The 26,001-nt window shown below is 49.4% G+C and overlaps 11 protein-coding genes across 11 annotated transcripts; 6 read left to right on the top strand and 5 right to left on the bottom strand.

Annotated features, from left to right (window-relative positions):
* Positions 1–210: 210 nt before the first annotated feature.
* BO79DRAFT_255748 (peroxidase family protein) lies at positions 211–1,152 on the top strand (the record flags this gene model as incomplete). The annotated part of the gene is made up of 4 exons (XM_025686145.1): positions 211–310; positions 357–597; positions 645–916; positions 974–1,152. 4 exons carry the CDS (start codon positions 211–213, stop codon positions 1,150–1,152), a joined length of 792 nt encoding a protein of 263 aa, XP_025538874.1.
* A 411-nt stretch (positions 1,153–1,563) lies between these two features.
* On the bottom strand, positions 1,564–2,575 carry BO79DRAFT_266836 (aromatic alcohol reductase; the record flags this gene model as incomplete). The annotated part of the gene is made up of 3 exons (XM_025686998.1): positions 1,564–2,016; positions 2,073–2,492; positions 2,543–2,575. 3 exons carry the CDS (start codon positions 2,573–2,575, stop codon positions 1,564–1,566), a joined length of 906 nt encoding a protein of 301 aa, XP_025538873.1.
* Positions 2,576–2,969: 394 nt separating this feature from the next.
* On the top strand, positions 2,970–4,904 carry BO79DRAFT_266830 (transcription factor domain-containing protein; the record flags this gene model as incomplete). The annotated part of the gene is made up of 3 exons (XM_025686997.1): positions 2,970–3,640; positions 3,686–3,776; positions 3,825–4,904. The coding sequence occupies 3 exons, from the start codon at positions 2,970–2,972 to the stop codon at positions 4,863–4,865; spliced, it is 1,803 nt and encodes a 600-aa protein (XP_025538872.1). The 3' UTR covers positions 4,866–4,904.
* A 1,080-nt stretch (positions 4,905–5,984) lies between these two features.
* BO79DRAFT_266821 (sugar transporter) lies at positions 5,985–7,236 on the top strand (the record flags this gene model as incomplete). Its single annotated transcript, XM_025686996.1, has 2 exons — positions 5,985–6,659; positions 6,758–7,236. 2 exons carry the CDS (start codon positions 5,985–5,987, stop codon positions 7,127–7,129), a joined length of 1,047 nt encoding a protein of 348 aa, XP_025538871.1. The 3' UTR covers positions 7,130–7,236.
* A 577-nt stretch (positions 7,237–7,813) lies between these two features.
* BO79DRAFT_196042 (uncharacterized protein) lies at positions 7,814–8,621 on the top strand. The gene is made up of 2 exons (XM_025681172.1): positions 7,814–8,120; positions 8,180–8,621. Exons 1-2 carry the CDS (start codon positions 7,866–7,868, stop codon positions 8,522–8,524), a joined length of 600 nt encoding a protein of 199 aa, XP_025538870.1. The 5' UTR covers positions 7,814–7,865; the 3' UTR covers positions 8,525–8,621.
* A 1,879-nt stretch (positions 8,622–10,500) lies between these two features.
* On the bottom strand, positions 10,501–11,977 carry BO79DRAFT_149302 (FAD-dependent oxidoreductase; the record flags this gene model as incomplete). The annotated part of the gene is made up of 2 exons (XM_025678580.1): positions 10,501–10,851; positions 10,901–11,977. The coding sequence occupies 2 exons, from the start codon at positions 11,975–11,977 to the stop codon at positions 10,501–10,503; spliced, it is 1,428 nt and encodes a 475-aa protein (XP_025538869.1).
* A 3,779-nt stretch (positions 11,978–15,756) lies between these two features.
* On the bottom strand, positions 15,757–17,640 carry BO79DRAFT_209404 (MFS transporter). The gene is made up of 5 exons (XM_025682595.1): positions 17,525–17,640; positions 17,205–17,450; positions 16,354–17,148; positions 16,117–16,290; positions 15,757–16,068 (listed from the first exon to the last, which is right to left on the bottom strand). The coding sequence occupies exons 1-5, from the start codon at positions 17,619–17,621 to the stop codon at positions 15,983–15,985; spliced, it is 1,398 nt and encodes a 465-aa protein (XP_025538868.1). The 5' UTR covers positions 17,622–17,640; the 3' UTR covers positions 15,757–15,982.
* Positions 17,641–18,154: 514 nt separating this feature from the next.
* BO79DRAFT_149168 (uncharacterized protein) lies at positions 18,155–19,439 on the bottom strand (the record flags this gene model as incomplete). Its single annotated transcript, XM_025678574.1, has 3 exons — positions 18,155–18,714; positions 18,766–19,243; positions 19,302–19,439. The coding sequence occupies 3 exons, from the start codon at positions 19,437–19,439 to the stop codon at positions 18,155–18,157; spliced, it is 1,176 nt and encodes a 391-aa protein (XP_025538867.1).
* A 230-nt stretch (positions 19,440–19,669) lies between these two features.
* Positions 19,670–21,935, top strand: BO79DRAFT_266816 (Hsp70 family protein; the record flags this gene model as incomplete). Its single annotated transcript, XM_025686995.1, has 11 exons — positions 19,670–19,722; positions 19,773–19,852; positions 19,894–20,351; positions 20,402–20,446; positions 20,508–20,866; positions 20,930–21,029; positions 21,078–21,175; positions 21,226–21,243; positions 21,298–21,488; positions 21,563–21,676; positions 21,733–21,935. 11 exons carry the CDS (start codon positions 19,670–19,672, stop codon positions 21,933–21,935), a joined length of 1,719 nt encoding a protein of 572 aa, XP_025538866.1.
* Positions 21,936–22,472: 537 nt separating this feature from the next.
* BO79DRAFT_229075 (SGNH/GDSL hydrolase family protein) lies at positions 22,473–23,684 on the top strand (the record flags this gene model as incomplete). The annotated part of the gene is made up of 3 exons (XM_025684012.1): positions 22,473–22,667; positions 22,757–23,392; positions 23,448–23,684. 3 exons carry the CDS (start codon positions 22,473–22,475, stop codon positions 23,682–23,684), a joined length of 1,068 nt encoding a protein of 355 aa, XP_025538865.1.
* A 233-nt stretch (positions 23,685–23,917) lies between these two features.
* BO79DRAFT_218376 (2-keto-4-pentenoate hydratase) lies at positions 23,918–24,697 on the bottom strand (the record flags this gene model as incomplete). The annotated part of the gene is made up of 1 exon (XM_025683414.1): positions 23,918–24,697. One exon carries the CDS (start codon positions 24,695–24,697, stop codon positions 23,918–23,920), a length of 780 nt encoding a protein of 259 aa, XP_025538864.1.
* Between the last annotated feature and the right edge of the window lie 1,304 nt (positions 24,698–26,001).

Genomic DNA, 26,001 nt, shown 5'->3' with positions numbered 1-26,001 from the left:
AATGCATGGTTTCCCCTCCTTGAATCTCACAAGGACGCAGGCCAACGTTACACTGGATCTATTATTCGATTTGATGCACCAATAATGTGTAAGGTATTTGTTGCCCGTGGTATCCAGCCTCCCGGTGGCTCGTATATAAACCCTCTCGAGATCAACATCCATCTATCTAGCAAAAGGCGTAAGTCAGACATCTGGAACTAAACCAGCACAATGAGAGCCAGTCTACTCTCCGTTCTCTCTTCCATTTCCCTGGCTTTAGCCACGGATCCAGCCAACTTGCTTCCCTGGTCGCCTCCAGGGCACGGTGATGGTATGTCTGACGCGTGCAGTTTGCGATGAAAGCTAAGAAGCAACAGTGCGAGGCCCCTGCCCAATGCTGAATACCCTCGCGAACCACGGACTTCTACCACACAATGGCAAAGACATTTCTGAAGAAGATATTGTCGATGTGCTGGGCAGCACGCTGAATGTTGCAGAGAGCCTTGCTGTTGCTCTGTATAAAGAGGCCATGACCACAGTTGAAGACCCCAACGCGACTACCTTCTCCTTGAGTGACCTTGATCGCCCTGGTATCCTAGAGCATGATGCCAGTTTGAGGTATTTGCAACCCCAGACACATCAGGAAATCAGGCTGACTCGCCCAGTCGCCAGGACCCTTACTTCGGGAATGACCATGAGTTCAACCAGAAAATATTCGACCAGACAAAATCGTACTGGACAAGTCCTTTGATTGATATTGAAGAAGCAGCCGAGACACATGAAGCCCGGTGGAACACTTCCAAGGCCACCAACCCTGACTTTAACATTTCGGAGACCGGGACAGCATTCAGTTTCGGAGAGTCTGCCGCCTACATGCTTGCATTTGAAGAAGACGGTATTGGGTATGCCAACAGATCTTGGGTAGTATACTTTTTTGGTGAGTGAACTTGATGAATCATGAGCTCATAGCGCCGCTAACATGTTGATTGCGTAGAAAACGAGCGCCTGCCCCAAGAGCTTGGATGGACTAAGCGTCCATTTGTTACTACAGGCGAGATTCTGTTCAACATGACCCAGCGGATTGTGAATTCCACTGTTGGTGTCACACCAGAAGTTATAGCCAAGCTGAAAGACTTTGCTAAAGCGAACCCCAGTTTCGCTGGGTCTTCGTAAAATCATGATATTGATGGTTTTTCCTGTCCTCTAGCGCTGGGGGACTATCATTCCTGAGAGAAAGAAAGTTGCAGATTGGAACAAGGGTTTGTTTTCAATGGATAAGGCAGGTAATGCGTTTAGTAATTTGTGAGAGATGAGTTCACACAGGTTCACCATTCACCCATCTGTCAATAATGCTCGGAAAACAACTGACCTGTACACATGTCTCAACGGGTGAACATTAGTCTTTTGCAAATATTACCTACCTAGGGTGCTTCTGCTTGAGTTTATTATTATTATCAGTCCGTCCGATCTATCAAAGATATGATACTACCATCTAGGATCCATTAGAGCATCCACAAACCGCCCTCTCATATACTATCTACTACAATCAATTTCACATCGCAGGCGAGTTATCATTTGGGTGAGCTAGACTCCAACCACTCGCTCAATAGTCTCCCTTACACCATCCATATTCAGCCCCAGCAATCCAATGGCGAGCTTTTGATCCCTGACGTAGTTCGTCTTCAAGCCAGCAGTACTCCCAAAAGCGGTCGCCCGAACTAGCGCAAACGCACCACTAAAATCACCTACATTCAGCTTCTTCAGCCCCTCGGCTACCTGCTCGTCAGTTGTAGTCTCAGTAACTGTCCACCGTGAGCCTGTAACATCCTCAAGCGTGTTCAAGATTTCGTTTTGGGTAGTCTCGACCGACGCAATATACAGAAAGCGGTTTTTGGTTTCCTCCGACCGTAAGACGACAGATAAGACAGCCTTTCCAAGCTGTTCCTCATTCGTCATGGTGAATGATGTGACACCACCGTCCCAGATCACTGCAGACTTCGTCTTGATGTCAAAGCCGAGGAAACCAGATGCAAGTCCCTAGAATATCGATCAGTCATAACAGATCCAAGATATGGTAAGAGAAGACAACTCACCCAGTCGAACAACCCAGAAGTAGCAATTGCAGTCCAGCTCAACCCGTTTTTCTCTTTCTCTTTCAGATAGTCAATAATATCTCTCTTCTGCTGAAATAGAGGGAGTAGCTGGATCACGGCATCATCTTCGCTGCTGGTCGAGAACTCGGAGGGAATAAACCGTTTCACGCCTGCCTCGATCGCAGCATCAACGAATTTCTTTTGTTCAGTGAAGGCAGTCCCACCAACTGCGGAGATGAGCACATCTTGCCCACGAAGGAGTGACTGGAGACTGGAGGGCGAAAAGTCGGTTTTATGGACAGTAACGCCGGGTGGAAACTCAGTCGTGCCGGATGGTTCTTGACGGGATAGGACGGTAACGGCGATTCTCACATTCAAGCTCAATGCCTTGAGGATAATTTGACCGATCAATCCAGCTGCCTGTATTGGTCAATACGGTGTCCGAAGAAACATAGAAACGAAAGATATACCCCAATGATCGTGACTTTGGTTGGGATGGCCATTTTGGTCTGAGCAGAGCGGAAGATGTGGTATGAATCGATTGTTTGCTCGAATCTGCTATGAACTTGCAGCTAAAACTGAGGGAAGATAACCTCTATTTATGTTTGCCTTTGAAGCATTGAATCTACTTGATGATCACTTGTATACACACTAATACGCTTTTCTCAACCCTAACTTGGGACTAGCCCCGACAGCTCAATGCTTAGTGCTTACATCCCATCACCCACCTCTAAGCAGATGATTCATCAAGATTATAAATACGGACTGCGCTCCGCTGTCCGCCCTACCCAATCACTGATTGATCTTCACTCTTGCGCCATTTCACTCACACTCTCACCTGCCCAAAACTGCCTACGTTGGGATACGTCTTCTTATCTTGTCAATCAATAGACAAAAATGCTACGTCGGACAATCGCATCCGGGAGATCCTGCCTCGAATGTAGTCGGCGAAAGATCAAATGTAATAGGTCACTGCCTTGTTCCTATTGTGTAAAGATTAGAGCGGCATGTGTTTATCCGCCGACGAGAAGGCGCTCTCGGAGCCCAGACCCAGGGAATGTCAGTGTCACTAGTCGGCTTGATAGAATCGAGGATACGCTACGAGTACTGAGCGAGGATTTGAGTCAGATTAGAGACTCACTACGCCAGTTAGTCTTTTTTTCGGCATCCGACACTACGGGGGATGGTGAGATTCCCCAAACGAGACCCTCGAATCCTCATGGAGACTGCGTCGATACTGGCCATAGCCCGGAAAATGGAACAGAGCCTCCAATCTGTGAAAATAGCACTTTTGGTAGCGGGAAAGAAACAATTGAACGACAGCACCCATCGCCTGTCACAATATTCATTCTGTGGCATTGGTACCTGGATACCGTTGATCCTGTGCTCAGGGTATTCCATACGCCTAGTGTTCAGAAAGACCTTATGCGAGTCATCATAGCAGATACCACTGTGGATGTGGCAAAACAATGTTTGCTCTTCGCGATATATTATGCTTCAGTAACCAGTATGCCATCTACCACGTGCCTGGACAAGCTTAATGAAGATAGGCCAACACTACTGGAACGGTAAGATAGCCATGTCCTCAAACTTGAACCTAGCTAACAATATAGATATCGCAATGGAGTCGAGCGCCAACTTGCACGAGTAGACCTTTCATCGTCCTTGGAATTTACTCTTCTACAAGCCTTCATTCTATACCTTGTGCGTGATTATGTCCTTTCGCCCCAACTCAGCTTATAATCGTACTAGACCTGCGCCCGACTAGACAGTCACGGCCCATCAGTTATAACCCACCTCCCTACAGCCATCAACATGGCATACCGGATGGGTCTCCACCGCGACGGCACAACACAAAACAATTCAGTATTGGAGACTGAATCCCGACGTCACCTATGGTGGCAGCTCGTTACCCTTGACACCCGAACCGCAGAGAATCACAACACAACCCCCTATATCCTTGAACCATCCTTCACTACACAATTTCCATGTCTCATCGTTGACGCAGGCCTCCCATCACCGATCACATCCAACGCCACTACATCTAGCACGTTCTTCCAACTTCTCCATTTTGAACTCATATCCTTCACCCGACGCATCATTTTCTCGGACACTTTCAACCAAGCAAACGACTATCACAGTTTGTCCCCGATCCAAAAGCACAAGGCCATCAACGACTTCCGACAGTCACTGGAAACCCGATATTTCTCTCACTGTGGCTCCATAAATCCCATAGAGTTTATAACCGCGGCAACTGTCCAGCTCTTCCTTGTGAAAATGAAATTAGCGGTGTGTAGGCCTGGACACAATTTTCGACCTATTTGTGTAGAGGTTCTTCAACGAGCCCTAGCGCTAAGAGAGCATGAGCCGGGACAGAAGTGGCTTTGGTTAGTTCAAAGAGATATAGAGTGGGGAATGTTGGTGTTGCTGCTAAATGATTTATGCGCAGAGGGAATGAACGAAGGAAGGGACGAGGCGTGGAGGGTTGTTGAGCAAGCATATGGGTATTGGAGGGGAGATGAAACTGGACGGGAAACTGGAAAATGGGCGGTCATTGAGAAACTAAGGGCCCGTGCTTTGACAATTCGGGGTTACGAGAGCGAGATCGATGTACCGAACGGACTCGAATTGGTACCGGACAATTATGGTCCAGTGCCGACTGAGGAGCTCGCCGAAGGTACTGGGACGGGAGAACTGCCTGGAGATGGGACCGTGTGCGAGTGGAGTATGGAGGCGTTTGAGCAATATTTTCAAGGGCTGGGTGCCGGGGACGGTATGTCGAATGTGCTTTAAGCTGTTAGCTTGTACGGAAGCGTACATGTTTAGATGGAACCATACATAGTTTGGTCGTTGCGTGACGATCTCTATAATACTATTACATACGGACATGACTTTATGTCACAGGACAGCAAGAATATGTGAGCGATACAAATGGCGATTTCGTGCTCTGCTTATAACCTCGTTAAGAAGTGTAGCGTAGAGACTACGTAATTAGCAGCGATGAATGCACCAAAAAGACAAGACTGGCCTTCAAAAGTATGGTTTGCTCAAGCAAAATGTCAGGTGTCACTAGCAGGATTTTCATACCCTGCAAGCTGGCTGCATGCTAAGCTTTATAGGCCTGCAGGGCCAATCACATATTCATTCGTCTGTGCGCTTGCCAACCAGCTACTCTGGCAATCTCCCTCTTATGCTCATTCCTCATCCACTCAGCCGGCTATCAAAGCAATATATTGGAAATTGCTTATGGCGCAATCTTATGCTGGTCGGAGAAATGATGAGCTGGCGCGCAGGGCCCCGCATCTTCCCCAGATTGAAGCCACGGCCACCAGATGCTAGTTCTTTTCTACCCTGGTATATTAGAACTGACATTATCGAACGCTGTTAATCAACCTACAGGGATTGAACAGACATGAGTGTAACCCTGCGATCGGGGCTGTATTACGCCCTGCCACCATCAATAGCGGGCTTCGCCTACGGATGGGAGATTGCGTCCATGAGCGGTATCTTAACGATGCCGCAGTTTCTTTCCTACTTTCATACGCCATCAGCTTACCGACAAGGTGCCATGACAGCGGCTCTTCAAGCTGGCGAGTTTGGGGGTTCGCTACTGATTGGGTTCTTTCTCGCTGACCGATTCGGCCGTCGATACACGCTTCTCATTTGTGTAGCTATTTATCTGATCGGGCAAGCACTTGTTGTCGCTGCACAAAACGAAGACATGTTTATTGCGGGCCGACTTGTCAATGGACTCGGTGCGGGTGGGCTATTCCAATCTATTTCTCTGTAAGTATATCATCTTTATCGCTCTCTCTAAATTATTCCCTCCCCGGATCTCGTGGTTTTGCTGAAAGTGTCAGGTATACCGCCGAAACAACCCCCCACACAGTCCGCGGCATTATGTCCTCCACAATGAGCGCAGGGATCGCGCTTGGCTTGCTGGTATCTTACTGGGTACAATATGGCGCGCTCAAGATTCCAGGAACAGCCGCGTGGCGCATGTGCTTTGCCTTGCAGCTAGTACCTGGGGTCTTAGTGGGTATGCTGATTTATCTACGCCCAGAATCTCCACGCTGGCTGTTGCAACACGATCGCAGCGACGAGGCACTTCAAGTTTTGGCAGACCTTCATGGCCACGGTGACTGCTCCGATCTATCCGTACAAGCCGAGTTCCAAGAAATTCGTGTAGTCGTGCAATATGAGGGCCGCAGCCCTCCTCCGTCATACCTGAGCCTACTCATCAAAGCGCCCTACAGGCGTCGCACTGCGCTAGCAATGGGTCTGCAATTTATGCAGAACATCAGCGGCGTCAACATCGTCTTCTACTATGCGGCCAAGGTATTCGCGCAGACTGGACGCACCGGGACCCAAGCGGCAATGCTAGCGAACGGCATCGGATCCTCCCTGTTCCTTGTTGCCTCCTTTTCGCTCACTGTCGTGATTGACCGATACGGTCGACGGAAGCCAATGATTATCGGCCCAAGCCTCATGGGCATCTGCATGCTTGTTGTTGGCATGTTACTAGTTGGCTACGGCTCGCCGCATTTCGATGCCGAATCCCAGCAGATGAAATACAGCTTTGCGGACGTCAAGGCCGGCAATGCGGCAATGCGGCTGTGGCATTTGTATTTCTATATATGATTTCCTTTGGCTCAACGTGCGCTGCGCTGCCCTGGACTTATCAGAATGAGGTGTTCCCTATCTCCGCGAGAGGCAGAGGGACTGCACTTTCTGCCTGCATTAATTGGTTTGCGAATTTTTGGCTTGGTTTATATATGCCTGAAGCGTTGAATAAGGCTGCATGGAACATTTATTTCGTTTTCGGGGGTGTTTGCATCGCGACTTCTTATGTTACGTATTTGTTCTATCCGGAGACTGCGCAGCGGTCGCTGGAGGAGCTTGATTTGTTGTTCACACCGAATCGGCGTAAGCTGGTTTGCTTTGACTGGGAGGCATGTCAGAAGGGGTCATTGCTGCATCGTGATTTCGAGGGCGTGGAGGTGGCACAGCAGCTGGAAACTGCGCTGGTCATGGGAGGGATTGAGAAGACAGTGTGAGTTGAAGATTTCTTTTTGCGCTTAGTATACCCGATACATACTAGTATGTTCAAGGGACCGTGCTAAAGAGAATAATACGAAATTTTGACTCGTACGCGAATAACAAGAAGGGGCATGATGGTGGATGGATGTAAGAGCCGAGTGATTAAAGCAGAAGGATCAGAACGGACCATCTCCCGACAGCACACAATGTGCTTATACACAGCCCCTACGGATTAGAATAGGCACACTAAAAGTAAGCTTCCTCGGCGTCCCACTAGATGGTCACGGAACTATAATTAACCCAGCCTCATGCACAATGATGTTATTTGTCTGACAATGTCCTATCAACATCCCAGTAGACTTAACCCGGCCGGTCCCGCCCAACCCAATCAAACTCCTTGTAAGCAGCCACCCGTATCGCTGGCCTGGTGATTCGGTAGAAAGTAGTCACAGGTGAGACAATTCCAACGACGCGTATAGCTTCATGCTTGTCAGATGCCCTGTCCTATTAGGATGTGCTTAACGGAGAAATGCGGATGCAGCTCTCAGTTAGAATAGCCAAGCTCAGATGATCATTGTACGCCTGATTGTTTACCGTAGAATGTACATGAGGCCGAGTTGAGGTTGTCATTTTCAGCTCTCAGTATGCAAAGAATATAAATATGCGATTGACCGTCTCATCTAACATCACAACCACAACCCATCACATCCACCCCAATCTAACCAACTGATCACCATCCTCGAGACCACAACAATGACTTTCCTAGCTACCTTTATCTCCCTCCTCACACTCTTCACCCCTGCCCTCTCCGCCACGAACTGCAGCACCGGCGCCTTCACCGTCATGTCCATCCGCTCCGGCACTTTCATCCAAAACCTCCCCCTGACCGCCGCCGACACCAACTTCTACCTAGGAGGCACGACCTCCACCGCATGTCCAGAAGACGTAGCTGAATACGATGCCTGTCCACCAGGAGATGAAACGGTGATCGACTACAGCAACTATCTGGTATGTCTACCTACCAATCCAAGTTCCTTCTCACCACGTAAATGACTGACAATGAACAGAGCTCCGGGTACGTCCAAGAAATCTACGTCGACCCCACCGGCGCATTGAAGTTCGTCGAAGCGCACACAACATACATGAACCCTGGTGCGTCGACGAGCACGTTCTGCTACACGCCGGGTACGAGCTATGGACAATGGACGTATACGGGCCTCGGGGCGACGGGGTTCATGGCTTGTCCGTTGGATGAGGATGAGGAGGTGAATGGGGGTGCGTGGCAGGTCTTTGCGGCCATGAAGAATGCGACGGTGCCGTCGGGGAATGTGAGTGATTGCTTGGGGTTTGAGGCTCTTGCGTACCCGTGGGTGTCGAATGGGAGTTCGATTGCGGCGTGGCAGTATGATTGATTAATTCATGATTTCTTTGATGGGTGGTAGTGTTATGGAGGTGTGAGAGGGGATAGTATATATGTTGATTGTGTCGCTTCTGGGGTTTGAAGTTAATACTACGGGGGTAATTGTTAATCAATGAATGGATGCTTGCATAACTATTCATCCTGGTAACTTATAAATATATACTCAAACTGCAACGCTGTCATACAAAGACAGTACACCACTACATAATATTAGAAAATAGTTGAACAGTACTAAGGACCTACAGCACACGTCACAAGGGACTCAGAATCAACCCAAATCAACCCACTCTAACCGATAAACTCTACTATAGTATATCCACCAGCAGTCTCCCACCTCCGACAACTCCGCGGAAAACTCACGCCTATCGCCTAAACACTTATCACCCCATACTCTCGGACGACCACAACAACGCCCCCACACCATCCCGTCAAGTCTACTTTGTACTAGACGCTGCACCGCGTCTCGTCTACTCCAGACTAAAGACTACAATTCTAACCGGCAATTGCAGCCATCCCATCGGATGACGTAGAACCCCACTCACTCCTCTCCCTACCAGGACACGCGACACAGACACAACCCTACGGACCGACATGGGGAAAAGGAAGCGACCTTTTCTTCTTCCCCGGAAATCCCTTCCCTTCAATGCCGGACATGTATTCTACCACTGACTTGTAATTTCCATTCACAACACACGATACCTCGACAACATCCTCCACAGCTACAACGTTCGTACTCACCCGGCCTCCGTACCATTTGAAAAACAATCACAAGAACCCCATAGATCCGTCCCGATCAGATCCGACCCCGACATCCAAATGCCGCTCAGATCCGGCATGTCGGTCTATCCATCTAACTAACAATGGGGGCGAGATCGAAATCGAAATCAGAATCGCCGAGCCCGGAATCGGAATCATCACATCCATCCACGCCCTACCTACCATGATAAATAGTAGAGACTACTAATACCCATCACCCACCCAAACAACCCCATTGGCCAACTACATGAGCATATCCCGGCTTACGATCCCGAAAAATTCCATCACAAAAAAAGTACTAACCCAAAACTAGACTACTAATTAGTTATGTTCTGGTTTAACGTTAGTCAGCCCAACTAACTCACCACTAGGCAGTTTAGTGCAGAAACTATCTACCGACTAAACTTAAGTAACCCAAGGGCCATGCGACATGGGACACATGCAGGGATCAGACCATAGCCAAGACATTGATTGTCCATAGGGTAAGACGGGGAGAATATTTTTTTTTTTTTTTCATTGTATCTTTCCCATCCTCTCCGGGGTAATGTCTTGGTTTTCAGGCACATGGCACATGGCATGACATTAGGATTGTTCCATGGAACTGAAAAGAACTGTGGATGGAAGAAGGGGAAGAAGGGGTAAATAGTCTACGCCAGCCGCTTTTTTGGATGTTAGTGGGGTGGAGTGGGCTGGTTATTAACCGGGTGGATAAATTGTTGCATTGTTGCTTTTTGGTTCATAACGGTTCAGTTGGACTGGCTGTTCCTGGGGGAGGGGATAATATTAGGGGCAGCTTCGGGGACTCTTTCCGTTCGTATTTATCTATTTCTTAAGAGGCGATCATAACAGTCCATTTATTGGGTCACCAATATCTTGAGTTTGGAGGAAAAGGGATGAAGAGTAGAGATATTAACTGACATTAATTAATCATTTATCTAAATTGATTAATTCGGAAGATTTCCCATCTGGGAATAGACTCCCCCCGTCGTACCTCGGATCAAAACTCGGTACGCCGCGCAACCGAAATAAGGATGATGAATTCAAGAGACCAACATGTCTGATATATATGATGCCGAACCAAGAACCGAAATGCCAAAATCAAACAGCCACGGCATTATGCCTCTGTGTGGTAAAACTGTATAGATGATATCATAGCTCGTGAGAACCCAATAACCCAAGCCCGCCAACCGGAACACCACCCATGCAAACCCTCTATAGGAACTCCTTTTCAGATGAATACAGCGACGAGGTCGAATCTCCCGGTCCGGGGAGCTGCACCTTGGTCGCATCGAAACCCCACGCGTGTTCGCGAGCTTCCTTGCCGTTGCGGACTTGCATGGGCATGGTCCACTCCTTCAGGCGGCCCTCCAAAAAGCCCAGGTCACGGTTCTTTTCCCACATCCGCCGCGACACCTGGAAGGCGGCATTGACCGTCCCTCGTCGCAGATCCTCATAAGCCTTGAAGGCGACAGGGAGAGGATCGTAGCGGTGCTTCGCTAGGATGCGCGAGAAGAGAATGGCGTCGTCTAGGGCGTACGCGGCAGATTCATCACGCGGCGGCATCTACTAGTATCAGTATTGAATCAATGGCATTCGAGGGGTAAACACTTACTGCATGCGCCGCGTCACCGAGGAGGATGACCCGGTTACGGTACCAGCGTGCACCCGGGCGAACTTGCCAGACAGGATAGAGCATCCAGTCGTCCGCCTTGTTGACCATGTCCCGGATGGCCGGCAAGCCCGACCGGCCGAAACGGTCCCGCATCTCTTGGCAAAGGGCATCTTTGATAGCCGCGGTGCGCCGCCAATCCTGACCCGGCTCAATCTTGTAGTGCGACAGGAGCTCCTCCCGGAACTGCACGATGGCGGCAACGAAGATTTGAGTATGATCTCGATCACAGTAACTGGCGAGCAAAGAGCCATGACGGGAAATGTTCATCGAGGTGGAGCGGAAATGAACAGGGGCCTTGATGTCTTTGCTATCAATCATGGTTTGGACGAATGAGATGCCAGTGTACTCGGACGGGTGCTCGGGAGAGACCCATTGGGTGCGGACGTTGGAGTGGACCCCATCGCAACCAAGAACGAGGTCCCCGGTGGCCGTTGTGCCATCTTGAAAGTATAGGACGGCCTTGTCTTTTGACTCCTTGCCGCGGACCAGCTTCTTGCCAAAGACCACATTGACGTTCTTAGTGCGCTCGACAACTTTCAACATGGCCAAGGACAGGATGATACGCATCACTCTGCGGCCCTTATACCCACCAAATCCGTTTCCATTGTCATCAGTAAAGTTGATGGCGCCGAGGGAGCGTCCCGAGCGGCTGGAGAACAGCTGGATAGCATCTACATCGGTGCCAGACTCCGGTCCCAGCTTGTCCAGCTCGTCGAGGACACCCAAGCGATCCAGATGGCGCTGAGCAACGGGGGTGAGGTTGATAGCACCGCCGGATGTGGAAAGGATGTCGTGCCGTTCATAGACGTTGATCCGGAGATCGGGGACAAAGGGCGTCAATTCCTTCGAGAGGGCCAGGGCAACGGCAATGCCTGCAATGCCGGCACCCACGACCAAGATATCGCGGGGGACCGATTCAGCTTCGAGAGGGGGAGCTCGGTCCACGAAGTTCCAGAAGCTGACCCAATCCTTTCCGGCGGAAGGTGGCGGAGTCGCCTCATACCCAAGATCCATCATGGTTGCAAGTTTTGCAATGTGATTCAACCGATACGACAGCGGTAAAGGGTTCTATTCATGAGAAATGGAGGAAGGTTGTGGAGGGGTGCTGCCATAAAGAGAATGCGTGTCGTGTGCGTAGCTGTCCAAACCAGAGAGGATTCGCTTAAAATAAAAATAAAGAAGATTCTAGTGAAAAGAAAAAAATCCTTCGGAGGCAAGACTTGACTACTAATATCCAGGGGGAAAAGGTTAGGGGATTGGGGTTTGTATATGTACACCAATCACCCCGGTGCACCGGCCAGGCTCCGTAGTTTGTAGAGACCAGCAGGAGACATGTTCGGCCGGATATGGAGACTGTTCGGAGGTAGGTCTGCCATGGTGGTATGGAGACTCGACGCGGCGAAAAAAGTTGGCAGGAACCAAGACCCAAAAAAAGTTTTACTTTCCATGTCGAGAAAAAAAAAAAATAGAATAAAAAATAAAAATAAAAACCACGAAAAGAGATTTGCCTGCAGGCTCTCCACTCATAAAACTAAACCTCGTCTGGCGACCATCGAGGCAGAGACCGAGCATCAACGGCGCCAGGCCAGCGTCTGCTGCTCCACCCGACCTCCGAGACCACGGCCGATTCGGGATGCTATAGGCTGGTGGGACCAAGCTGTCACTGACTGAACGGTATCCTGGCCCGCGGTGGGCACGCTGGATCATCTCATCACAACCGTTACGGTCCGGCGCGGCACTCTTGGGAGCAAGTTAGTCCATTAGATCCATTGGTGAGTGGTAGGCACTATATTGAGGGGACTGATAGATCAAAGGGACTGGATGAGAAGGAAGGAAGTGCTTACCGAGGTTGAGACAGGAAGGTGTGGGTCAGTCCGTGTGGCAGCTAAGACTGAGATGAACCAGGATGGAGGACTGATCTTGTCGGCCGGAAGGGGTTCATGTTCGTGTCTCAACTCTCAAGCGATGCCGGCGCAGAGACCGGGAATGGTAGGAAACTATGCATGGTGATTGCAGAAACAAAGATGTGGATGAGCTGAGATCTTCTGCTGAAAAATTCTACTTGTTTGGTGTGTGATTGTGCGTAGCCAAGACACTAAGGCGTGAAGAGGGCAGGGGGGGTCACCTGCTCCTGCATACATCCTGGCATCTTCAGTCAGGTTTTTCAGGCTAACTAACTACAGGTGAAGTTGTTGATGATGATGTAGAGAACCCCATCGGAAGAATGTTGTCGTTCAATTTACTGCCGCTGAAATGACCGACTTGGTATCTCAATCACATGTTACGATCGCAATGGAGCTTATTAACCCAGACTATGAGGATCAATCCCTGTCAGCGCCATCTGCGCTTATCCTGATATCCCAACTCCCATATCAGTTCCACTAAAGGAGTTGTGCGCCTAACACTACGCATTCCGGTTGGAAATCGATCCAAAAGCCAGGCACTAATAATTCAGGAACCGCACACAGATGGTCCAAGTGCCCTTCGGTCGCGATCCCGACCCTCCGAAATGATCAGGACAGTCTAGACTCCGCTTGCAGCTCCCCTTGGTTGTCCCCTCTTCCCGCGACTTGGAATCTTCGATAGGGGGTTAATACGGAGAACTATGGGAGTCTTTGCGGCCGCCGGGTTCCATCGACGGTACTTCTCCATCCAACCAAATTCGATGCAGTCCTCGCGCTATTGTCCTCTCCAGTCTCCACTTCGTTTGGGCTCGTCCGTGAGCTGCGTGACGTAGCCTCAATGGTCTCGGATCGACTACTTGGTAGGGAAACAGACTGAGAAGGGAATGGCAATTCTGTTAGGCGAATTAGAGGCAGCCTGTTGCCTCGTATAGACAGGCACTGGGGGAACCACATATCCATTGCCTGCCCTCACGGATGTCAATGTTCATGCACCTGTCATGCACAGAGACAGAAACCATGCGTGACTCAAAACCGGTTTCGCTTGACCTGTCAGATCTGAATTTTCTAGCGTCAACTCGGGTTTCCACCACTCAGGGTCGACAGCCAGCAACGCCCTCCGAGAACAGTGTGTGTTCCTGACGATCCATAGCTGTTTTCTCCCTAGTAAATATCTAACCTAGTCACCACCTACCGCTTTTTTTTTTTTTTTTTTTTTTTTTTTTTTTTTCCGTCACCACGAACTGCCGTTGTTTCTGAATTTCAGCTTCTCGTCACTAGTACAAGCCGGATCGTTTCAATCCAGAAGCAACTCCGTCCATGACGACTACTCAGCCTTATGCGGAGGACTGCTTCCTCGAATCATGGCTCGCAACAGGGGATGTCAACTCCTCATCTGCTGCAGCCGTTCCGGAGGAATTGCCGGAACGGCCACGCGAGGCCCCTCTTACCCCCCCTCCCTCTTCCGCTATGCGGCGTCTCCATCACCCCTGGAATAGAAACATAACCTAGACAGACTGACAGAGACATTATACGAGACTGCGTCCACTACTACGATACAACCACCTACCACGGAAAACAGGTCCGTCAATCACAGCCTCCAAACAGATGCCAGGCAACTATGATATCGCACCGCATCAAACACCCGTTGACCCCAAAAAGATCGGAACAGAAGGAACCCATAACCGTACCCGGAAATTGCATCCGCCCAGGTAGCCAGAGATGAGAGAGACCTCGCACCCGATATCCGACACTGACGATCTGCAAGTCCAAAACCCCTGCTACTCTTGGCGGGCGGGGGGAGAGTCGTTGTCACACGTACGCAAATAACCGTCTCGTGATGAGTTTAGTGCCTAGCACAGCTACCTTCTATAGGCTCAACGGTTGGAGAGACAGGACAAGAGAGCAGGTATATCCCCACCCCGGTAACTGTCATCAAACTCTATCGCGAGATCGGCAGGCCTAGTTCATCCTGAGGACGTGGCTTGACATATTTACCCATGCGTGAATCAATTATTATTATTATCCAATATGAACTAGATGTACTCATCATCATCAACCTTAGTTCCATGCAGATGCAGATGGGATGGGGATCTCGATTTGTGGTAAATGCCGCATGGCGGAGGGCATTTCCCTATATGAGTGGCCTATTATTGTTCGTGGGTGATCGTCGCTGGTTAGGCTGTTTGAGTCGCTTTGTGGTACTACTACGTAGGAAGATAGGTCTAGATCTATATTTCGGAGTTGCTATTCCGTGCATCATGATGAATCTACAGGTAGTAGTAAGGTCTCCAACCACAGAATGACACATAGTATCTCTCACATCTAACAACTTCCTAATCACTACGCCGTTCGCGGAATTCACAACAGACCCAACCCAGACCCAGACCCAGACCCAAAGTCTCCCAGGCAAAGCATGATAACGTACGGAATACCGCAAGCTATCTCATCACAATTGTTCTCAACCCCGCACATAACCCAATAGACCAAACTAGACCACCTCCTACAGTTGACGTATCCCCATCACGTCAACTATATTAAATATGAGGTGTATGTTTCCTCAACACATGGAGATAAGGCGAGAGGGCCAACTGAATTTTGGGTCCGAGCGTACTTCCGGTCCCCTACTAGTACTAGATTAGACCTACGATTGAGTCGCGCTGTGTCACGTTGGACCTGTACGATCTAGTTCGTACCGATAAGGGTTTCATCTATACCGTTGAGACGGGGAGAGGCCTATGCGTATCTTGGATATTAAGGGTATAAAAGAAAAAGTAGATAGATGCTGCGCACGGATAGCTTGTCTCGTATCTGGCGTGCTATAGTGTAGGGTCTAGGCAACTCATATATTGGGCAGGGCTAAATAATGAACGAATGATATGACCTTGACGCACGGATGCGCGGCTTCACATGTAATGTAATCATGACTGCAAATCTGGATCTCTCTCATGCTATCATATCTCTGAAACGCTAAATGCAAGATGCACGAACTTTTCGTATATGCAAGGAGAAACACTTTTTGTATCGTCAATAGACCGTTTCATGTAGGACAACCGGGGAGCTTATCTCGGCAGGGTATATACGAGGCTGCGCGAGGGTCGCGTCGGAGAATAAGTCTAGTCTAGGTGGATTCCGCCACACGGTCGAAATGGACTTTCGAGTCTAGGTTGAAGAAGGTGTTGACGCCGGAGAAAAGACACACAATTGCTAGTTTTGTTAGCGTTGGCGCAAAATTGAGAGTGGTAGGGAACAAACCGATAACGCAGCTCATCTCGTAGTAGCCGACTTGTTCGGCGATGTAGCCGGAGATGATGGGTCCGATGAATGCTCCGAGCGTCCACCCCATACTGGCTACTGACAGAGCACGGGAGTAGCCTCCGTTGGGGCCAAAGATGCCGGGGTGCTTGGCTTCGACTTCGTCAATTGTGACTGTACTTGCGTTAGGTTGTGTTCATAGTGGTATCTTTTCTGTACTGCTGAAGTTGTGCTTACCAGTAGCCTCGATGGTTCCGGCCCCGTTCAGCAGACAGGACACTGATCCCACCACAGTAACACCGACAGCATAGATAACTTTTCCGCGGTCACCCTCATTGGCCCATGGGAATCGCTCGTCACCGGGCATGCCGATCACCCACATCACGGGCGCGAGAAGCAAAAAGCCGACCGTGGTAGGCCATCGGGTCCCGACCCGATCTTTCAGCCAGCCACAGATGGGGCTAAGAAGGATCCCGGGACCTTGCAGAGCGAAGAACATCATGCCTGCAGGAAAACTACCCCAGCTGAAGACATCGCGAACATGAAGAGGAAGGGTGGTGTCGAAGCTGGAGACCAGAACAGCAAAGGAAAGATAGCTGAGCACGCCGCAGACGAAGCGGGGATACCGCAAGATATATACATAAAACTTCCAGCCCGCCATGTCGCCCTCTAAGCCAGGATTACTGCTCAGGAGAGGAGCGCGTTCTGGATCCGATGCGACACTCGCATGGCTAGAATAGTCCGCGTCGCCTTGGACGTCCGGCTTTTCTAGCATGAGCAGGCGAAGAACAATGTCGAGGATAAGGATAATAAAGGCACTAGACCATGCTACCCAGTATCCACCCAGTTCGAAAAGAATGCCCGCAACCATCGGACCTCCTGACGTGCCTGCTGCTACGACCAGAGAAATAACCCCGTATGTCTTGCCCAGATTTTCCGGTTGCACATTGTCCGCGATCGTGGCGTATCCGACCACCCAGATGAAGGAGCTGGCAATTGCCTGAATGAGACGTCCCGCGAAGAGGGTAAATGCTGTGCATAGTTGTCAGTATGCCAACATTCCAGAGATATGCGACATAGAGACCTACTTGATGTCGCCAAGGCCAGAACTATGGACCCAAACAACGCAGCTAACAGCGATCCAACGAGCAAGATTCGCTTGGAGGACATGCGATCGGCATAGTGGCCAATGAAAGGGCTTGTAACGAGAGCAGCGATGGCGGTTTCTGATAGCAAAGCGAAACTCACGCGCTGGGTGAGGGATACGTCTAATCCGAGGCGGTTTTCGAGAACGTAGGGGAGGATGGGAACGAGGAAGGCGTAGAGAAAAGTGTCTAGATAAGGCGACAGATAGTATTGTAAGCGGAATTCCTCACAGTAGGACAAACGCAGTCAATTGGGGTGTTACCAGTGAACAAGGCCATGGCCATGGCGCTGACAATGAAAAGGGGCGATGACCGCCATTGCTGGCCCCATGCGCCTCCCTTGGAGTCGGAGAAAGTCATGGTGCCGTCGTACAACTGCAGACCAGTTGGGAATGAGGCAGAGAAGACATTGCGATGGAGCGCTGCTGATAAGGATTGAGGGATGGGTGTCAGCCCTTAGCTGGCACCCCCAATCGGAGTCCGCGGCTAGCAATTCCGAAACCGAAGCCGGGGTTACTTATTAATCATCAAGCACGGAGTACGGAGTAATAGATGAGGATGATATACACCGCTTCCCATGATCTTCGGGCCATGCATGGAGGTGTCCCAACATAAACCTAAGCAGGTCATTGTTGGTGGGTATCGACCCTAGGGCCCGTGTTGACTGCAGGGAGAAGCAAGCACCTTGCAGGGGAAATCAAACATGTTTTGCGGGTGGGGCAAATCCTGACCAGGCACTCAGGCAGCAAGGCATCCACAGCCCACTGGGGGTTTATCTACTAAATATGTCTAGAAATTGATGGAGGCTGACTCTAATATCCGACAAATAGCCTATGTTGATCAAGAATAAATGAATATAGCCTGTTTCAATTATTAGAGAGCGAATCCTGCATTCACACAGTATCTCCTCCGAGTTCAATGCCAAAGGCCATATCCCTGCAGGAAACACCTTCATTATCGACGCTCTGCCCACTGTCCGATAGGTGGTCCGACACGTCCTGCAAACCTGGAACAAGGGTTTTTGACACCTCTGTATAGGCTGGGCTCTGATCTTCTGCATCTTTCGTAGCCAGGACCGTCTCTGGTACTACAACGAGAGCCCTGCTCGTTGACTCTTTGTACAAGCCCGGCCACAGCGTGCATTGAACACGACTTGCAACCTCCTGGAAAGGCATAGCCTGCTGCATATAATCCGGGGTAAATTTATCTCCCAAGGCACTGCGAAAGAAATGATAGCGGCTCAGTTGACGATCTAGATCGCGCTTGAACTGCATACACTCCCGCACAAGGGCACGCAATCGCATGGCCACAGTGGGCCCTTCAACGGAATAGTACTGCGAGAGCATTATCTCCACTTGAGATACCACCATGTTTATGTCGCTTTGCTCATCCCCAAGCTTCTCTACGGCCATGCTTGTGGCCGTGCGCCAGTGATGCTCAACATTTCCGGGGCCTGGGGTTCAAATCAGTCTCACTTTGACCTACAATAGATCGGAAGTCATACAATTCTGCCGTAGTGTCTCTGCAATAGACACGAAGCTTGCCGATTCTTCATTGGGTATTCCTAGTAGGTATGAACTGAATATGCGCTGAAACAGAATTTGGCTGACGACAGAGGCGATAAACGCTCGAATCTCATGTGGGCCTCGAGGTACAAACATTGCTCCATTGCGCTCGAGATTCTGTCTGAGTTTGTTCAGCTGATCCAAGTCGCGAAAGTAGGTATTGCACCAGTTTCTAAGTCGCTGTAGGAGCCGTCTCATATTTTGTGCGATATCGTCGTCAGAGAGAATGTTTGGCTGAAAATTTAGAGCTTGTATCTGCTGAGTGAGTGATCGGATGTCCGATTTCTTTTTAGCCAGCTCTGATCTCATCGACTCCTTAGACTGCTGCGCGTGGTATAGTTGACGCCGAAGGCCCTCTTCTACGTGACCCGTTGCCAGTGCAGCCTTTTCTAACCCTCTGTATAGTTCGGGGTTGTTCTGGGAATGTGAGCATGGGGATGTCATTGCTGAATCGTCAACTGTGAAATCGACTCACGCGAAGAAGATATTCGACAGGTGAAAATCTTGGAGGCGACATATTGCCGTTGGTAGCAAGTCTTCGGGGCCTTTCCATGTTGCGAAGGACATCAAGCATTGGAAAGTACTGGGAAACGATGTCGATGAACTGCTCCATGGTGGTAATTGCCGTTGTGTAAAATGCTGAACTCATCCTCCAAGGTCTTTGCCAACGTTGACTTCATCACTTCTGGCTAATCGTCATTGTGACTATGGGGACGGAAGTGAGGCATGGTAATGACAGAATCCATCTCTCTTCGGCTCCTTAAATCCGCTCTGCCACCCCTCCTTTCATTTCCACATTTTCTTTTTCGAATCTGTACGATAATATACTACTGTGTCTCAAATATGTCGAATCCTCGTATCGTCATTGGACTTGACTTCGGCACCACTTATAGTGGGTAAGAGATAATGAATTACCAATCGTGATCGGGGAACTAATATTTGTCAGTGTCGCCTGGGCTTTGAGAGATTGTCCAGATAAGCCAGAAGTCATAATGTCGTGGCCTGGAGCTGGGAACCGTTTGTGGCGTCTTTTGATACGTTTTTTAAAACAACCTGCTGATAATTAGCAACAGGGACAACACCTAAAGTCCCTAGCACCATGGCGATCAAATGCGGTGGGCGTGTCCATTGGGGTTACCAAACCAACTACCTTGCTGGAGATAATATCCGGGGCATGAAGCTATTATTAGATGAGCCCCAGAATTCAGGATACGTAGCATCTTTGATAGATGCGGGACTGCTCAAAAGGTCGCGCATACCTGCGGTTACTTTGACAGGCATGTATCTAACAGGACTGGTTGACCACACCAAGAAGATTCTCCAGAGGCGCTTTGGCCCAGCAGCCGAACAGATGGAGATGAAGTATGTCCTAACGGTGCCGGCCATTTGGTCTGATAAGGCAAAGGATGCGACCTTAAAAGCTGCTTCAAGGGCCAAAATCCCTCAGAAGGATATTACTTTAGTATCTGAGCCAGAGGCGGCAGCTTTGTACTGCCTCAATGCAATTCAACCTAACTCCATCGAGGTAAGTTGGAGTACGCAATAAGAAGAGCTTCTTTTTGACGTCGAATGCAGAACAACGATGTTGTCGTAGTATGCGATGCCGGTGGTGGTACTGTGGTAACTAAGCCTATCCACACATGGGTGTCTATTTGGCAATTATCATGACTGAACACGACAGGATCTCATCTCATACTGCGTGAAGACGGTGTCTCCATTGCGCTTGGAGGAGGTATCCGAGGGCAGCGGTATGCTATGCGTCCAGCCAAGACGCTATGTAAATCGGCTGACAAAAACAGGTGACATCTGTGGATCGGTTCTGCTCGATGCCGCATTCAAGACTTTTCTCAATGTCCTGGTGAATGATAAGCACCTAAGTGGAAAATCCTCCGAATTGGCGTTGAAGTACTGGCAAGATCAAATTAAGCCCAATTTTGCAAGTGACCCGGACTTTGAAGAGGAGACCCATTTTGTACCTCTGCCTGGATTGAAGGACAACCCCAAGATAGGTCTACAAGATGGGTTTCTTCAGCTGGAGGGGTGAGTAAATCTGCATCATCGATGCATCCCTGCGCGCCTCGAAGCTAAACTCTAGAGCTATAGTGCACAGATTAAGAAGATCTTCGATCCGGTTGTTGACCGAGTCAAGGTGCAGATAGTTCACCAGGTTAATAGCGCTAGAGCGAAAAATATGCCAGTGAAGGTGAGTACAGTCAGTTGATTTACGAGCGTGGCTGATTATTACCGGTAGGCAATCCTTCTGGTGGGAGGATTCGGGTCATCCGAGTACCTCTATCACTGTATTCAGGAAACATTCAGTGACATTGCTGTGATGCAGCCACCAAATTCGTAAGTAGTTAAGGAATGTCTTTTATGCTGCCCAGGCTAACAAGCACTAGGTGGTCTGCGGTGATGCTGTGAGTCTCTAAAGGTAGAAAGGGTATTGGCACAGCCTGCTTACCTTAATCCAGTGGTGCGGTTCGATATGGTTTGGGAGGCAACCAGGTTACGAACCGAATTGCTCGATGCCACTATGGTATTTGGCATGAAACACATAATCCCGACACAATGGCTAAGTTTCCAGACGCAAAGAGATTCTGGGATGACTTGAAGGAAAGGTGGTATATTCGCGACATGATGAAGTGGTATATCCACAAGGCAAGTACTCAGTCGATGATCTCCAGCGAACCATGCAACTGTTGCTCATTACTTTGTAGGGCGACGAGATTCACGAAGGAAAACCCATTAGGATGGGTTTTGACACGACCGTTGCTGTTGGCAGAACGCCCAGTGTTTTTAGCAGACTAAAAATATGCCTTCACAGTGAAGCGCCAGAACGTAGCGATAGTAGTAGGCAACTGACTATTTCATGTTCCACTGAGGTACATCAGCTAATTAGTATGCAGGTGTCTACCAGTTGTGTACCTTGACAACTGATTTAAGCAGTGTACCAACTCAATACTTCACAAAACACACGAACAGCAAAGGCACAGAGTACTACACTATTAGTCATGTCATGATTATGACCCCGGGGTCCGCCTCGATTAAATTCGAGCTGGAGTTTAATGGCCAATCGTATGGGGAGGTTCAGGCTACTTATTTCGATTGAAAGCTGCACTCGGACACTCCGACGGCGGTATGTTCAGGATACTGATCGTGCTTCTTTCTTTATTCTAGCGTAGCCATAGGAATGGTGATTCAAAGTCTATCAACACGTCCAATAAGTGCATAGTGATAGCTCAGAGGCATTGACGCTCTCATATAAACTCATGCGTCTAGACAGCCTACTTCTAACTGTATTCCCTCGGAGACCACACCACCCCAACCAACCATCAAATGATCTTAAACAGCTAATCAAATTTAAGGAGCCCCTCGCTGCCCCCCAGCTTCGCTAAGCCACCCAACTACCCTGAATATGCAGCAAACAGTCCGGATAAACACCTGCATTGGCCACCCCGACGCAGATCTTCCGCGAATAGCGTCGTGTTACGGTGAGCAGAGTTTACCCGCACCTCCGCATCCGGATAAAAACAGAGCACATCAATGCGATCGATCATCGGCCGAATCCGTGCTCAATGTTTGTAATAAAGAGGGGGAAACATCCCCCGTTACCTTCTCTTCGCATACGCCATACCGACAGTACACAATGCGCCTGCCACGCTGCGTCAGCGTCGTTCTCCTAGGGCTGGAAGTGGCACTCGCCGAGTCCACCCAAAAATGGAGCATTGAGGATTTCAAAACCTTGGTCACCTTCGGTGATAGCTATACGGACGATACGCGAATTAGCTACTTCATCAACCACAATGGGTCTGCACCGCCAGTGGGTTGGGTCGAGCCTATTGTATGTTCCCCAGACACCACACACACTATCCCTACCTCCAAATGCACATAAACACCTACATCATATACACCACTAACAAATACCACCAGACAAACGAATCCGCCTCCGGCGGCTACATCTGGGGTCACTTCGTGCACCAATACGCCCACCTATCCCACCGGTACAACTACGCCGTCAGTGGCGCCTCCTGCTCGAACAAAATAACCCCCCGAACGACCTCCTTCGGACTCTACCCCTCCGTCCTGGAATACGAAGTCCCAGCTTTCACAGCCGACAACGCCTACCACATTCCTAGCACGGGAGAAAAATTCCTCCAAAACGATCCAGACAGCACAATCTACTCCATCTGGATCGGGACGAACGATCTGGGGAACTACGCGTTCCTGACTGATTCGCAGGTCGCGAATAAGACGATTCCGGATTACGTTGACTGTGTGTTCAATGCCCTCGATGGCGTGTACAAAGCCGCGAAGGGAAAGTATTTTGTTATTATGAACATGGTGCCGTTGCAGTTAGCGCCGCTGTATGCGACGCCGGAGAATGGGGGCATCGGGGCGAATAATTACTGGCCTGATAAGTCGGGGAATTTCACCGAGATTAGTTATCGCATGTGGGAGCAGGTGAGTACCGTTAATCAGGTTTATGATTATCGGACGCCGTTTGAGTGGGTTGTTGGGAAGAGGTATCCTGGAGCGAAGGTCGCGGTTATGGATATGTATTCATTGGTGAGTACATTTCTTCCTTGAGGGGTTGAGGTGTGAATGTTGCTGATTTGGGCAGATCTCGGATATCTATTATCATCCGCAGCAATATCTCAATGGGTCGGCGCCGGCGAATGTTACGGGATATATTCATCATTGTAATGTCGCGGGGTCAGAGTGTGAGACGCTGTCGAGTCCGGATTCGTTTCTCTGGTATGATCAGTTGCATCCGTCGCAGAGGACGGATGAGATTATTGCAGAGGAGTTTATCAAGGTAGTGAAGGGGGAGAGTGAGTATGCGACATATTGGTCGTAGGGTTCATGACTTAGGTAGTATATACGATTCGATGATGCAGCCTACGAGTACTTGAAAATGGAAGCATAGGGGCATCTGAAATCGTACGGGAAATATATTCTACAAGCAGAACACAATGGTCACTGTAGCCATAGTTTGTTAGACCTCGTACTTGAAGTCTTTACATTCATTGCATCGGAAAGGTTGTCATTCCCCAGGAATAATGTGATATGTCTACTGGACCTAGCGTCATTCTACACAACATCGAACTCAATAGTACCCCATCCCTCAAATGTGCAAGTCCACTGACCAATCTCCATAGGAATAGCCTCCAGACAACTCCCGGGCATAATAACCTGCCCTGCCTGAAACTGAATATCATATTCCGCCAACCGATTCACCAACCACGCCACAGCCGAGATCGGATTCCCAAGAACATTCTTCGTATTCCCCGTCATCAGCTCCTTGCCATTATGTTTCAAGACACCGCGGGTATTATTAAGTGTAAGGTCGGTAAGCTTGCGCGGCGTTCCACCAAGTATGATAGCCCCAGTTGACCCGTTATCTGCAAGCGTATCCGGAAGATCAATCGCCCAGTTTTTGACACGGGAGTCGATAATCTCAATAGCAGGAATAGCATAGTCAATGGCATTGATGACATCCGCCACGGTGATATTAGGACCTTTCAGGGGCCCCTTCAGAACGAAAGCAGGCTCGAGTTCGACGAACGGCTTGATGAATTTATCGAGGTGGATAGGCGTGCCTTCGTAGATGAAGGACTTTGCATGCAGGAACCCATAGTCGGGGTGGTCAAGACCAAATGCGGTCTGCATCACTTTTGCGATGTTGCCGAGCTTGTATCCGACTAGACGGTCGCCGTTGGCGACGTTGTGCTTGGAGTTGATTTCTTGGATCCTGAAGCCATCGTCTGGGGTGAGGCTGGGCCAGGTCTTGGTTGGTGGGTCGATGGGTTTTCCTTCAGCTAGGGCTGCGCGGAGGGCAGATGCGACGTCGTTAAGGTTGATAGAAGACATGGTGAGGAGTGATTTAGAGATAAGAAGAATGGTGAGGATTGGATGATTGATCGAGTATTACCTTGGTAGGGCATCGGGGCCATATAAACAAACTCGTAATTCATGCATCGTTTTTCTACCAACCTGCCTCCATAGAAGCGTCTCGGAATAAAGCAGTTGCGGTCATTCTTTACGTGCTATCTCTGGCTACTATGATAGACACTCACATCCGATTCCGAGACGATCCATTCCCTACGTTCTAAGATAAGCATCGGATAGAAGCCGAGACCCCCACCTTCATCCGAGGGTGCTGCCGCGGGTGCTGCCGAGAGCAGCGACCACAGATGTCGGGGATCGGGTTCACTATAGACCAAATCAGATTTCTACATACTGTCTATCTGGCGGGATGAAGGCCTCATTTCCAATGGTCGGTTCCAGGTCTCGGAAGAGTCGATGCTGCGGGAAACCATTTCATACGAGCAATTTAACAATAATGAGATATCACGCGCCGTCGTCAGGGTTCGGACCACAAGTCCGATATATAAACGAATGTACAGGTATCCAGTAACGACATCTTCACCACTCAGATTGGAGTCCACATCTACAATCACAATATCTCTTATAGATAATGGCTCATTCAGGAACCTTCGTCGATACTGAAGCACCCACTTTTATTGGACCAGCATCCAAGAGAGCCATGAGGCTATCTTCCGACCCGCCGTAATCCCTAATTCAGGGAGCAAAGTTCACCAAGAGGAGTCACTTGATCCCGTGAGGCATATGACCTACCAACTCACAAGTCGATCTATACGATGAAGCAAATTATTTGGAGGGACACGACATCTCACCCCATGCGGCCACAGAATCAAGCATATGACTCTGAGAATGGGTCCAGCATCAGTAGAGCAAAGGCGACATGATGAAACTGCTGCTTTTTTAGCCGAGTTGTGCTCCTTGCACATATGGTGCCTCCCCGAAGTCCTGACGAGGGTTTTGAGGTCACTGGCATTGACCTTGTTCCATCAATTGACTTTGATTGCCAACATCAACATCTGGATCCGGGACGGGAACGCGAACATAGTACACATTGTCATTATCGATTGCTCGGGCATTGGGCACCCGGTCATCGTCTGGCATTATGACATTCCCCGGTTGTGTGCATGCTATTGATTTCCGATTGCACCCCCACGTCGCGGTGCGCGGTATCAGTGACATAAATGAGCTTTACACTTAATACGCGGAGTACCCATGATAGATCTGCAGGAACGTAATTTCCTCATCAACGGAAAAATAAACGGGAAGGTGTCGTAACCAAGAGGCCATTC

Source organism: Aspergillus costaricaensis (genome assembly GCF_003184835.1).
Source record: "Aspergillus costaricaensis CBS 115574 unplaced genomic scaffold BO79scaffold_18, whole genome shotgun sequence".
NCBI classification, from domain to species: Eukaryota; Fungi; Ascomycota; class Eurotiomycetes; order Eurotiales; family Aspergillaceae; genus Aspergillus; species Aspergillus costaricensis.
The sequence above is the reverse complement of the archived record's forward strand: the minus strand, read 5'-3'. Positions and strand labels throughout refer to the sequence as shown.